Genomic DNA, 15,408 nt, shown 5'->3' on the forward strand with positions numbered 1-15,408 from the left:
CGATCAGGATACAGAATGACTTTCCTGTTTAATCGTTTCCCACATCGACGTTATACTAATGCTCGGCCAAACAGTGTTGAACAATTTAAAGCGTGATTTACCAGTGAACACAAAATTGTTCCAATCTTCGATGATGACTCTGAGCCCAGTGACGCCTTGCTCTTCGATGACGTTAGGAATGAATTGGTCCTCGATAAAGGCGATGGCAGCGAATTTGATAGTCTCTGAGCCGTCTGGACTGTACATTCCTTCGATATATCTGCCTACCATTAGTTCCCACGATCCCGACAGCGGTTGCTTGTGCCGTCAGAAAGCGTTCGCGCAAATGACGTTTACTTATGTAGACGTCATGACGGGTAGTGGTTACCGTAGGTGCGCCTAAGCAAGGTAGGCCATTTACAGTCTTAGAAACACCAGCATCGAGTAGGCCTAATATTTTATTCCGATTTTCAAAATTTAAACGTGGCATTTTTAATTTCACTAACTTTCGATAATTGTGTCGTGTATTCAACTGTAAATCGTTCATAAAACACAGTAATTATTTGAGGAAATTTCGATTATCACGGGCTCAAAACCCAATATGCACGTGTACGAATAACCAATGAAGCGGTAAAAAAATGAAAAGAAAATCCACCTGTATGTTAAGACAAGGTTATGGGGCTATGTTTCCGATTTTCACGACTTTTTGTGACATATTGGTTTTATTACAATATGTACATGAGGAATTTCTGTTTTGCTCGAGTTTATTATTGTAAACAATTTACAAGAGTTAGAAAGAACAACGGTCGAGAAACACTACGCCATACTGGTTCTATACCACTGAGATTCGTTGAATGCTAGCTAATTCTTAATTGCGTTGCAACTGGTTAACATCGCTTTTTTGTGGGTTTATCTCGACAATACTGAACAGCTACTTCATTTTGTTCAATAAAACACGGAGGACAAATTGGATTATACATATTACAAGAGGTTTTGTAAAAAAATAATTTAATCACATCGTGGAAAATGCAAGTTACGTATTGTTGTTGTTGTCAGCTGTTGTTACAATATTGTTTGATACATCAAGGCATATATCACTTAATTAAAAATGTATTGTAATGTAAGTCGATTACACTAGGCACAAAACCCGCATGTTTCACAACAAATATCCGTTGAACATGATGCTTGGGCATGTTCAAAAAAGTGTAGCAGACATTTTCTCTTTTACTTTATGATTATCATATTTCTCACGTTAGCAAGCCTTTAAACTAGCCTGATCTGGCTATTTCTAAGACTAATATTTATAACCAGACATTACCTATAATCTGGCCTGCCTTAGAGTATATAAAAAGCATTCTGACACCTTTTTTTGAAGATTGAGGCAGTAATTTCTTGTTGCCACAGATAAAATGAAGATCGGCGGCTGAGTAAGACATCAGATTCCGATACGAATCATCGACATATCGATATGCCAGAGGAATAACAGTAAATGAGAAGCTATTGAACGGAATTTCAATCAGTTTTTATTATTATTGAGCTCTCTTTAAATGTCTCGTAAGATTCGTATGTCTATCATGTATAGCTAAGGCTGCATGCAAGTTCGTAGCTAATGGTGTTAGATTCATACTACTTTGTTTGATCAACCGTTGGCGTTGTGAATGATGTGGTAGAGTACATACGAGAAGCAATTTGATTGCAAAATGTGTGCCTTTTTATTGTCAATCGAGTAGCTTCTTGACTGTAATTCGAGTAGCTATTTGATTGCCATTCGATTAAGTATTTGATCGTCATTCTAGTAGCTGTTTGATTGTATTACAGGTAACCATTTGATTGCAACCTGAGTAGGTATTTGATTATTATCCGAATGGCTATTTGAGTGTCATTCGAGAAAGTATTTGATTGTCATTCGAGAAGCTTTTAGATAATCATTCGAGTAGCTTCGTGATTGTAATTCGAGTAGCTCTTTGAATGTCATTCGATTATGTATTTGATTGTCATTCGTGTATGTATTTGAGCATTATTTGAGTGTTTTTTGGGGGGGTTATTGAACGTTCTTAACAGACTACTTTTATTTTATTTTTTAACAATAAGACTAACTCTTGGTTTGATCAAAGTTATGCAAAATGTGTAGGTATTGGTCAATATCTATCCAATAATGAGTACCAACTAATCAAATCGTTTAAATGAGTCAAATAGCAAAAAGATAACCTGTCGACAACTAATCAAAGTTTATACAACTGGCTGCAGAACAGTTTCAGAACAGTCAAATGTTACTTCACTGTTTTAAAACAGTTTGAATTATAATTCAAAATAATAATAATAATATAGACGAAATAATGTAAATTTCCGGACGCATCAAATAAGATAACACAATGCTTGTGTGACGGATTTCAGATGGATAAGGTTGACCCTATCGTCTTGTTGAAGCTCTGAATGTTAAGTCAACCATCCTTTGGATGAAAAGATGTTCTAGTGCATTTAAAAAAGTACAATCGATATACGTTCTATGTTTTATTTATATCAGTTACCATTTTATTATTTTTGAATGGAATACATTTTTGAATATCCCCATAGTGACGATACCATCCTGATATGATATATGTAAAGAGGAGGCAACACAAATTATTACTATGATTATATAGCAAGTTTATACAATTGTTTTAAGTGAATATGATGGATCTACAGAAAAGCTCTCGATGAAATCTTATTTTAACTTAACATTTAGTAACTTTAAAATGAAAATTTACCAGTAGCACTTTTTGTATTAATTATCTTAAGATTTGATAAGGAAATAACTCTTGTATTGGATTGCATACAGTTTCATCATTTACTCTTATTCTCATTAGCATTGTAAACTTCTATTAAGCGTGGTCACTCAGTACGGACTTTAGTGAAAGAGTTTTCTAAAATTAATGAAAACTATTTAGACTAAGTCGATTATTAACGGCGCTAAAAACATAACGTTTCTACATAGCCCGTACATATTCAACACTTTTAATTCACGATGTAGCGTCATTAACTTTACCATTAGTTATTTTTGATTTCATCTGGTGACGTCATTTATGAATGAATTTCTCGATGGCAAGGAAACATAATACTGTATTACGAATGAATACTGGATGTTTCTGCAAGCTGCAATATTACGTTTGGTCAATATATAAGCCATATGTTGCTTTCGATACACACATAATATGTTTTAATCATCAAATCATTTTTGTTTGCAAAAACAATTTCAATGCAGTCCAGGTGTGCTTGATAAAGACGGGTAAGTGCAAAGCTCCGCAGGCAAGATAGAGTAAATTGTATCTTAAATGTAGATACTATAGAATATATCTATTAAAACAGCCGTGAAAAAGGAAAATAATATGAAACATATTGTTTATCTGAAACTAAAAATGTGTATGGTACAAAATTCTCGTTAGATATATATTTATTTTCTACTAATGCGATGGAAACTAAAGGCGCAAGTCCAGCATCCAAGCCCGTGAGATTTTGTTTGAAAGCACTCGGATCAAAAGACAAGAAAGGAAACGATACTATCTTAATATGAATTTAAACAGTCGTGTTGTGGTAACGAGCATAGCATTCTCTTGATATATATCTTTTCTTCGCAATAAGACTGGAAAGCGAGTTATTCTTCAATTATCGTGTATGATGCTCCCCAATAACATTTGAGGGAGCATATACTCGGTGTATCGTTCGTGTGGAAGTCTCTTCCATTTTCGTGTCCGGGCTATTTCTCAGCAACCTACGGCTTGTATTATTAATTTATTTGGATAAACTACAGTTGAAAAAGAAAATGCGCTTATTATCGGTACGTTCCGGCTCGGTTAATGTCCTTTTACAATATGTATAATATGATAAATGAATATTTCATCTCATTTATTGGTGTCATGGCTATTTCTCAGTAAATTCTTTTCGGCACAAGAACTTCATTTGGAAGCTTAACTTACATAAGGAGATGCGCATATTATCTTCATGATCCTGTTCGATCATTGTTTCACCGATCACCAATATTGATATAACAAATCTACAGGAACAAGCTCAGTGGCCGAAAGTTTAAAAATAAACTCTGTTGAATGGCACAGGGTAAACGGCAAAAACATAGAACACAAAAACAAAACATCAACAGAAACCAAGTCTTCAATTTCTGACTAAGATAGAAATGATTCATTTTTAGATGTGTTGGTGCATACATATGTCTCGTGGTCAATAAATCGCTGAATTATTGAACAGTCCGTTAGTTGGATGCCCTTGCCTGCACCTACCAGCGATGACATATGTTATGGTATTATAGGGTATATACATATATAGTTAATTTGTTTCTTTTCTAGTTATGATTAAGGCCATGTTTAATATTGATGGCCAAGTATCGACCGACCTGTCAGCCTGCCAACGTTCTAATTGCATCATTGTGAGCTTTAGAAACTTAATTTAGAGTGATATATTTACCTAACTGTATTCCATTTTCATTATACGTTTGATGGTTTTTGTGCAGCCGAAAACTGACTGTTCCAGAAACTGCCGATATTTATTTTATGCCAAATTCGCATTAGTTCGGATAGGTAACCATTCCAACCTCGTTAAGCCATAGCATCATTAGATCTGCTTTTGTAGTAGCAGTTTGCCTTGATGCAGGATTATATTGGACTGACACGAATAGTAAGGAAGTCGCTCCTCGAACTTTCAGCCAAATTGATATGTCTTTCCATTTTTTCTGGCAAGTATTTAATCTCAAACTACTTTGCCAAGTTGCCGTGAGTTGAGCTATCTATTTTTATTTTGCATTGGAGAAATTTGTTCAATCATAATGAATCTAACAAAGTTATATGATGTGTTCAACATTCAAAGGGATTCTTTTAGGTTGTTTACGGTCAGATATTGAATAATAAAACGGAAATGAAACGAAAATGGTACTTTTAATGATAATATAATGTTATTAATTAAATGATATCATACTGGCCCTTTATTTGTCCCAGGTAAGCTGTATTGGCCTGAGCCCTGAGGGCGTAGGCCAATACAGCTGACGAGGACAAATAACTCGGCTTATATGAAATCACCCATATAATGAGTATTTTATAAATTAACTTTGTTATATAAATTTGAAATATCTTATTATCATTGATCAAATTTATATAACATCTGTCGAACACATACAACTACTTGTGTTTTTCTTTCGGCAAGTATTTTGATTAGGTGTTACGACTTTACGTTTTCAATTTTTTTAATTAACATTGTTTTACATTGATAGGTGTGATATCAAAATAACATGATACATATCATATCTCCTCTAAGCAATACTGGCATTTTTCCTATCATGCGAGATAAATAATAAGTTTCTTGGTTTTTTTTACAAACTACACATCGATGTTCAAAGCTGCTATTACCTTGTATATTTTGCTATTTACAATTTTGCTACTTGAATGTATATGATTATCCTTTAAGTAATACTTTTGAGACAAATGACCATTTTACAGTGGTATATCAACTTGTGGAACCGTGCGCCTGTGGACTGGCCGTACAGCCGGGAAAACTTGTTGGTATTATCACTGTTTACGATACTCTAATCCTATTTTCCTATTTGTATTTGTATGCATGCACTAATATGTGTTCATTTTAACATATATGCTTTCATTTCCAGACCACAAGCTCATTGTTATTGCTATTTGATATGTTATGTATGTTTGTTATTCATGTCAGAAAATAGCTTTTTGAGCTAATGTTTCATGTTAACACATACCCGACTTTAAATAAAGATTCTTGTAACTTGTATGTATGCTAAAACATTTTAATAACATTCTAATACCATACCTTAAGGTTGCAGCTCATTTTCCTTCTTTATATATGGATCTTTCTAGATAAGTCTTTGCTGAATTTTGCATAGCATCCCTTATAGCGACATTGCACAGACTTTCGTCTAAATAAAGGCGATTGCACTGTACAGTCAAAGGAAGCAACCATTTCGTGATTATTTCGAAAACCGATTGCCAAATAAACGTATTGTCATAACTATCAACATGTGTATTTGCCAGCTGCTGAAATTTTAAATATTCAGAGGAAAATTCAAATACACTCACACCAGCCGGAAGATTAACTTGTAGTATGACATTGAAACGATAGTCTCAACAATTCCAGCAGGCGGCTCTTTAACTATGCACTTGGGACAGTACCTTAATAACCCCTACAGCCGGCACATTAACTATACTCTGTAAACGGAGCCTGAACAGTTCCATTAGCCGGCATATTAGCTATAATCTTGAAACGGAGCCTAAGCAATCACAATAGACGGCACGTTAATGTATAGTATACTATCGACACGGTTACCTCATCAATCCCAACGGAATACATTTTAACTTATAGTATAATATCGACTAGGTTACCTCATCAATCCCAACGGACGACATTTTAACTTATAGTGTAATATCGACTAGGTTACCTCATCAATCCCAACGGAATACATTTTAACTTATAGTATAATATCGACACGTTTACCTCATCAATCCCAACGGACGCCATTTTAACTTATAGTACAATATCGACTCGGTTACCTCATCAATCCCAACGGACGACATTTTAACTTATAGTATAATATCGACTAGGTTACCTCATCAATCCCAGCGGACGACATTTTATCTTATATTATGATATTGAAATGTTTACCTCAATAATCCTAGCTGACCTGATCCTTGTGCCATTTCGCAAGACCAAAGAAAGGCTTGTAACAAGCAAATATCATTGCATATTTGAATGTTAGGCAACTGGTGATTTTATATACAAATTGTTTCGTTTTAGTCGAAAATTAATTTTCAAATATGTTTGATACAGCTCCTAAAACGTGTTACATATCAAAAAGCCTCTTCATCAGTTATGAAACTATAATGCAGATTGCCCGATTTCTTGTCTAGGGAATTTGTTATACAACACTACGGATGGCGTTTTATTAATTATAACGCAAATTGCGAAATTTCCTGGACTTTCAATAACATTTTCTTCTGTAAATAATCAGGAAATAATTATAGAATGTTTCTGTATGTATTACGCCTGTCAAATTACAGACACGTACTATATGGTATTTCGGGAACAGACAAAATATGCTTACTCACAATGCAATAATATTTGAGTGTCTTTAATGCTAATACTTTTAATGGTATTCCTAATAAAAGGATTGATTTGTTTACATGAATGGCGGGGCTTATGTTTAAACTTTTGGCTACTGAGCTTGTTTCTGTAGTTTTCCACAAAGTATTAAAATTAAATATGTCGATCATAATATTGTACGACATAAGTATGAGATTTTTTTCAAACCGTTTTGTTGAGAAGTTTGGTTGAATATTACGGTAAATGTTTGGCCTAAAACATTAATTTGATTCATGAACTAAAATAGCTGCTGTTTATCCAGAATTTTAATTTTGAGAGTGTTCCGAATGGTCTACGATTCAAGTATTACTGAAAGTGCAAATCACACACACCATAGTGGTAGAATTGAATCTCTGTGGTTGGAAGTTTGGAAAACATAGCATACTCCTTTTACATAATTTTGTTTATCGTCCCCAAACTCTAGTCAGGAGTGGATTGATAAGTATGTCTATCAGTTAGAGGTTGCATACACATAAACTGTAGAATACTTTATTACAGGAGATGTAAATATTTTTATAAAAAAATGGAAAAATGACGAAAACAACGATAATACCGAATTGTCAGACTTAATAACTGTTTCAAACAACTTGAACACGAATCAATCATATGCAGATTTTTTAAGAAGTTTGATGAGCAAACTTTTCAAAACCGTCATCAGGAATCGATATGAATTACACAAAAGTCAATCCAAATGTTGAAGTTTTGCATACTATATTCTATGTTAAATCATGCTCCTATTAAAGAAAAAGGGTAAACGCGATTATCAGCCAAGTTGGTTTACCGAATAATAAAGAAATCACTTCACGAAAGAAATAAATAGTTTAAATACCATAAAAATGTAAACATTATGATTATAAAATTTTACGAATAAAAAGAACTGCCTCAATTATAAAAGTTAAAAGGATTTTTTTCAGTCAACCACTATTTGAACACAAAGATTCTAGTTTTATTTGGAAACAATTAAAAGACAATTAAGATTTGAAACACAATAATGTCAAAGCATAACAAACATTACTACAAGAACAAAAAAACGAGAGATTAATGGATGACTCGATATTGTATTAAATGAACTATAAAAACATTATACAAATATAGCAGACCTGATAGAACAATCATCCTTTAGTCCGAACCATTTTCTTTAGATTAAGGGTGTTTAAGACGTAAAAATGGGAAACAACATGTTTGATTTAAATTATATTATGTCCATTAAATCCTTATTTGAAAAACTACAGAACCAAGCTCAGTAGGCAACAGTTTAAACATAAACCCCGTTTAATGGCCAAAGACGTAGAACACAAAAAAAAAATCAAAAACAAGAATCATGGAACAAAAGCACAGAACCCCACAATCAGCACAGTGTATATATACTATTTAAAAAAAAACTATGTATGTTTATCAGGGATTGTTAGGTACCGCCTTGAAGTAAAACAATTCATTGATTGTTTAGATATAAGTAAATATACTTTATTGGATTAATCCAAATGTATTTAAACAGTCTGGTGAAACCTAAACCTGTTTATTGCTTCTAAGATTAATATTAGTATCCGGAACGGAATATTTCCCGACTCCCTTAAACCTGCACGCGTTTTGCCACTGTTTAATCCATGTTAAAAGAGGAATCTGATAATCACCATCCGATTTCAATACTGCCTATATTTTCAAACATATTTGAAAGGCTAATTGGAAAGTAAATTCAATCTTACTTCCATTCTACTAATGTTATATAAAACATTCAGTCAGGTTTTAGGAACATCAATTATTGGAAATTGATAGACTCATAGGTTAAAGATGTTAAAAGTGGAAAATTTGTTGGGGCTTTATCTTTGAACCTACGAAAAACCTTTGATTGGGTAGATCATAAAGTTATTTCGCCTAAACTAAAATTATGTCATTTTTTTGAAAATATCCTTTCGTTCTTATCGTTCTGTCAGTCGTATCTAACTAACATGTCAGATGTATGGTGTTTAGGAATGACGTTAGCATTACGTCATATTACTTCTGTTGTGGGCGAAGATCCATATATAAAAGACTATGTCGTTTTCATAAAATAGCAAATTTGCTCATAATGAAAAAATGTGAAAAATTATAAACAAACCCCATGTTCTTCTTTCTTTCTATTGCTTGGCCAATAAATTGTAGAGAGGTTTAGTAACATATACGTTGAAGTTTTTAGGATCTTTCATTAAAGGTGTAAATGCTTGGGTTATATGCATAATGTGCACAAATAGCCAATGGTAGATCTTCTGCTGCAGACGATATTAGTGTTGACCATCCTCTGATTATAATCGAAATTTATGCGAAAAGCTACAGAAACAAGCTTAGTAGCAAAAAGTTAAAACATAAACCCGGTTTAACGCCAAAAACATATAACATAAAATAAAAAAATCACAAACAAGAAACATGGAAGAACAGCACACAACATATGTACCCGAAGGCTTATAAAAGTGTAGTTATAGGCACGTTTCACCTAATTTACTCTGTCAAGACTAATGTCCGCATTCTTGAACACTTCGTTATGGTTATTGTGACATTTAAAGAAAATCCACTTGTAATTAAAAGGTTTTAAAAATCTTCTTGATTAATAGAAGCTAGTATTATAGTAAGACAAATGCGTTTAACGAAACACATTAATGTCGTTTTGAGTTTGAACTATTGCAAATTACGTTCATTCCCATTCCTTAATATTTCTTTTATAATGTCAAGAATGAAAAACAAATACTATTGTGTATTATGCAGTAAATGTGTATCTTTCAATTGCTTAACATTTTGCTGTTCCAAATTCTTTAAATGCACTGTTCAAACACAAACAAATTGATGAATGAAATAGTTTCTATATTTATGAAACAACCTTAGCATATTAAAAACATTTATAAAAATCAATATGATATCGTAATATTTTAATCGATTGGTGAAAGCTGATATCGCGTTTGCTGTCATTGGTGCCTCATTTCATTGTTCAGAGTGATTCAAAGGTTTGATAACGGCATTGATGTTCATTAAGGCACACATGCTGTTAGCGTCAAAATGTCATGTCTGACGACAATTGTATTAAGGTATAAAAGGGCCAAGGACATGAATAATAACGACGATAGATAATTTCCTATTTAAATGTAAATCAGAATATTTGCTTGATTCACTTGATGCAGCTATCAAGGTATTTTGGGGTAAGAATTATCATTGGTGACATGAGCTAATGATGATTCGCGTTCGTGATTTAAAACTGTATTACTTGTATTTCGTCATACAAATAATTGTTGATAAATACAAGATAACGAATCGAGGGCAAATTAACGTCCGCCGACGTTTAAATAAAAAATGTGTCCGAAAAAAGATGACGCGACGAAATACTTATGTACCAACGATTATAAGATACACTTTCTTTATAAACCCTGACTAATCCCTGACATGTCCAATACTACCATTTATTTTAGTCTAAAAATGAGTCTTTTGTTCCAAACTATATCAAACGCTTTGGAGATATTTCAAAACAATGCGTGTTGATTCTTTTTCATCAAATGCTTTGCAGATTTGATAATGAGTGTTGATCTGCTTTCATTATCAATCACTGCCACAAAAAGTGAATTTACTTTATCAAATCAAATGTTCTTTTCCAGACGGTTTCGGTGTCCGTGTCTGTTCTCACGCTTGGCGCCATCGCCGTGGAACGCTATTTTGCCATCTGCCACCCGCTCCGTCGCCGCCTGACGGCCTCTACAGTCTCCCTATTCATCGTTGTGATCTGGACCGTCTCTGTCATAGTGGCCCTCCCAGAGCTATTATATCAAAAGCTCCATCGCTGGTATCCGGAGTACATCACAGACTATCTACAATACTGTGCACAGACGTTGACCAAAGAGAAGCAAAAACTTTATCAGATCAGTTTGATGGTCGGGCTGTTTGACATCCCCATGTGTCTTACGTTCTTCGCGTACACAACAATTGCCATCAGATTATGGAAGGATGGAATGTCAGAAAACGTCAATAGTCGTCTCAATGCAAGTTAGTATTTTAACAGGCAACATGCCTTAACTAGTATTTATGTGTGAGCGACAATAAGCGTACCATTTACAGGTTCTTTTCAAAATCTACTATATTGAGTCGAGTCGACTTATTGATAGCAACATTAAAACTGAATACATAAAAGTCCTTTTTAAAACTTCATTTAATGAGCATGCCAAACATAAGGCAAAGTAATATTTACAAGATAGCGCCATAAATATAACAGTTCAAAAGTTGTAGAATGAATATACGTCTGGAACTGCGACCGTCAGAGTTATGTTTCAAGAAGAGAATACTCAATTGCAACTGTTAACAGTTAAGAATACTTATGTGAAAAACTACAGTAACAAGCTCAGTAGGAAATTTTTTGAACATAAACCCGTTTTAAGGGCACAGGTTAAACGCCAAAGACATAGGGCACAAAAACAAAATTTCACAAACAAAACACATGGAAGAACAGCACAAAACTCCACAAACAGCACAGTGCATACATACATTATAAAAATACTAGGTATTTTTATCAAGGATTGTTAGCTACCGCCTTGGAACCTTGAAATCATAATATCATTATCCGGCCCAAGAGGAGTATTGTTTATTATACAATAAAGTTGTTTGAACTATATATTTCAAATAACTTGCAATACTACACGTTTAATATTTCAAAATGTCTGCGAATTATTTGTTTTGAGGGAAAGCATTCTAAACTACATCCGAGATATGCCATTTAAAGAGCAGATAATTTAAATCTACTCCTTAACAAATAGAATGTATGGGTTGTCGTTATTAATGTCATTTATTGAATTGCTTACCTCATAGTACCAATACGAAAAACAAACCTCATATTTAATATATGTCTTAATGTAAATGGTCTTTGAAAACAGATAAACTGAGAGTAGATTTCCACTACTCTACATACACTTACAATGTATTCTGAATTAGGTATTTAACATGTTTATAATTTAAATTTGTTGAACTCGTGATATTCTAGGTTTCACATGATCTTGTTCGCGATGATTTAAATAGTAAGATATGAATTAAAAACTGTAGTCTTCGAAAGATCTCAATTGGTAACGCATTCTTAAGGTAACGCAAATATATATGCATATAAATGTACAATACCTATTTGAGTTTTTTTTTCTTGATTAAATATTTCACATGCATATTTTAAACTTATTTATCAAATTCGTTTGCAAACAATTCTAGCCTTATTGCTCTTAATGAGAGAGAGGATAAATCTTCACCGGAATGATAAATTGACCAACCATCCACAGGGAGTAATATTATACTGATTCATTCTTTTTCTTACTTTTGTTTGTAATCAAGAAGTTGATGTCAGAATAACAAATGTGTTTTTGAGAATTGATTTATTTTGCAAACTAGGGAGGATTAACACGCCTAGGATGCAAATACTTATTGAATCTCTGATTCTAATGAAAAAAGTCTCACTCATTCATTAAGGCAACTAGGTTATGCCGTTTGCAACCAAACGAATATTCATGTTGTCAGTCAAATCGACAAGGTTGTTGTTCTTAACCGCCAATGGAACTGCTGTCAGTGCGTGCTCGACTTCACTAGAATTCGAGTCTACTGTGAACTGATTTATGTGGCCATCAAATACTTCCTTTTATTAAAGGAATATCTGCATTTTCAAATAAAATTGTTCATATCCTTCTTGAGAGGCAACACTTCTTGATTCAGTTGGTGGTGTCAAGTATTTAATAATTGAAAGACTTATCGGTTGGGTTGTTCCTGTTATTTCTACAGTAAAGTTAATCAGGAGAACACTTGATTGTATATTTTTTCATGTTCATGATAACGAAAACTGAAACAATGGTATTGTAATACACTAACAACCGTACAGTGATGTCGTTACCAATTAAAAACAAACAAACTGGTTTTACAGGTCGTCGAGGCCCTGGACAACTGTCAGCACTAAAGGCCCGACGGAAGGCCGCCAAGATGTTGATGACTATCGTGATTCTCTTTGGATTCTGCTACCTACCCATCCATGTGTTCAATATTCTCAAGTAAGGGTACAACGTTTTTCCAAAAGAAAATATATCCACTAGAACTAGTTCCAATGATTATTTGTCTAATAAAAATAATTTCCGTTAGCAATTTGCTATTTCACTGTTGGTGATTTAGGTAACGGTTTACAACGATAATAGACTGGTTACGAACGTGAACGTAAACTTGCTTTTGCTCTTCAAGAATGAAAAAAAATGACTTGAATGTGCATGGATCGTTTGCGAATGATTTTGTACTAAAAGCCTCACTTGTACTCGCAAAACACTTCTTTAAGTGGTGCGAAATTCTACTTGCATGAGTAAGTGAACGTATGAACTACTTTTGGCGTGTTACGTATTCCGGGTATATGCACATTGTTCAAGGTTAAATCGTGTAATCAGTATCCAATACCAATTTTACGTTTTCGTCATACAGTTAAAATATTCGTACAAGGTGATTGATACTGACATCTCAAAAATCATGAGAAAGTGCTTGATACGAATTTGGGTCAGCTTACCCATTCACGTGAGAGATATTTCTTGATCGGTTTGTTTGACCAACAACACAGTTTACTATAACGGGTAGATATAGGTAGAGGTACAATAAGTATTCCTTAGCTGTTAAGACAAGCTTTACCAGTCCATCGTAGATCAATAAATTAATCAGGGCTGGAAAACTGACAGCATCACGACCATACTTATAGTCGAATGAACTCAAAAAGAACTTCACGTTTAAATCATCTACCTTCTGTTTCAGATACAACGGAACCTTGTACGAGCTTGATGACAGTGTTGTCATCATATGGGCTTTATCAGCTCGAGGAATATGCTATCTGAACAGCGCGCTCAACCCAATTATATATAACTTTATGAGTGGTAAGTATGCATTGAAGAGGCTCAATAAAGGTGGATGCATTGAGGGAAATAACAATCAGTAATTAAACACGCACGTTTCAAACTTATTTCAAAATTATGATTGCAAAACATTTAGTCAAGATATTATTAACCTTATCCCGCTTGGTTTCTTAAAAATAAAAGAGACAAATTAATTATCTATGACAAAGACAACACGCAAAAATATTTTCTTTATTTCATAAAATTGAGAGTGTTTTTTTTAGAACTTAAAGTGACCTTATAAGCACACGCCTTCTCCTCATTTGAATAACAATGCACAATACCATTGGTTGTCAACAAAACCGATATCATTGAAAGTAGACCCGCTGAACTAAAAAATGATTAAATTGCGATGGCTTGTTTCAAGCATATAATTAAGCGAACTATTACTGAAGATTTTTATCTGCATCATTCCATGTGAACTGTCTTAACCCAAAACTCTTTATACAATACATGGCGGTTAGTTCACAAGAGATTGGAATTACAAAATAATGTGCAATAATTAGTTTGCGGTGTATTGTTATATTCAAGAGTGAGTTAAACTTTTGTACAATTAATGTATGTAATGTATCAAAATAAATGCTTACGAATTTCGAATGGTATTCAAATTGCAGCAAAGTTTCGGCAAGAGTTTAAAGCCGCGTTCAGCAGATGCCATGGACCATTTCATGACAAGAACAATACGAACCATTTCAAACTATATAATTTTCGTGCCGGTACACGGACCAATGGGCACACCCGTACGGAGAGATATTCACTGAATACATACTCGGCACGTCCAAACTGGAATCCCAATGCGACAAACAACTCTTCGAGCTCAAAGCGATCCCAATTTGGAGTATGATGTAGACGTCCAAGACATTAATATAGTATGTTGTGTTTATGAGTGTTTGTTATTAACGTATTTGTTATAATTTGTTAGAATGTTTAATATTGAATACGTAACACATTTTGTCTTTGATATGTTTACCTACAGCTAAAATGCATAGTGAATAAATGTATGTCTTTGGGAGTGTTTAGTTTGATAACAAAGTTCCAGGAGCTATATTTATTACAGTAATACTCTAAAACCTATACTGGAAGGTCCTGCGACGAAGGAAACACAGACTTCATAAAAACGAAATAGTTAATCAGTACATTTAAGAGCGGCTTCTTTAATGTACACCGTTCCTCGAAACAGGGTCTTTGTTAACGTCATACCTTTTGAGCATGTCCCTTAGAGTGTCAGTCTTTAAGTTTATAAAGGTTCAATTAACAAGGCCTAACATACGAGGGGTGATCCAGAATTAACGGGACTGAGTTTATTCCTTTTTTAGTATAAGTGCGAGGGTAAAGAAATTCGTACAGTTGTATATATTACAATCTTTACTGGATTATATCTGAAAATTTCAAA

The 15,408-nt window shown here is 33.7% G+C and overlaps 1 protein-coding gene across 1 annotated transcript in view; it reads left to right on the forward strand.

Moving 5' to 3' along the window:
• The window catches only part of LOC128214962 (orexin receptor type 2-like), a 38,900-nt gene extending 24,041 nt beyond the window's left edge, over positions 1–14,859 (forward strand). Inside the window, exons 2-5 of the mRNA XM_052921685.1 lie at positions 10,731–11,115; positions 13,019–13,142; positions 13,879–13,997; positions 14,630–14,859. Coding sequence (XP_052777645.1) covers positions 10,731–11,115; positions 13,019–13,142; positions 13,879–13,997; positions 14,630–14,859 — 858 coding nt within the window. The remainder of the gene's footprint in view (positions 1–10,730; positions 11,116–13,018; positions 13,143–13,878; positions 13,998–14,629) is intronic.
• Positions 14,860–15,408: the final 549 nt, after the last annotated feature.

This window comes from Mya arenaria, chromosome 13, assembly GCF_026914265.1.
Source record: "Mya arenaria isolate MELC-2E11 chromosome 13, ASM2691426v1".
Taxonomy (NCBI): Eukaryota; Metazoa; Mollusca; class Bivalvia; order Myida; family Myidae; genus Mya; species Mya arenaria.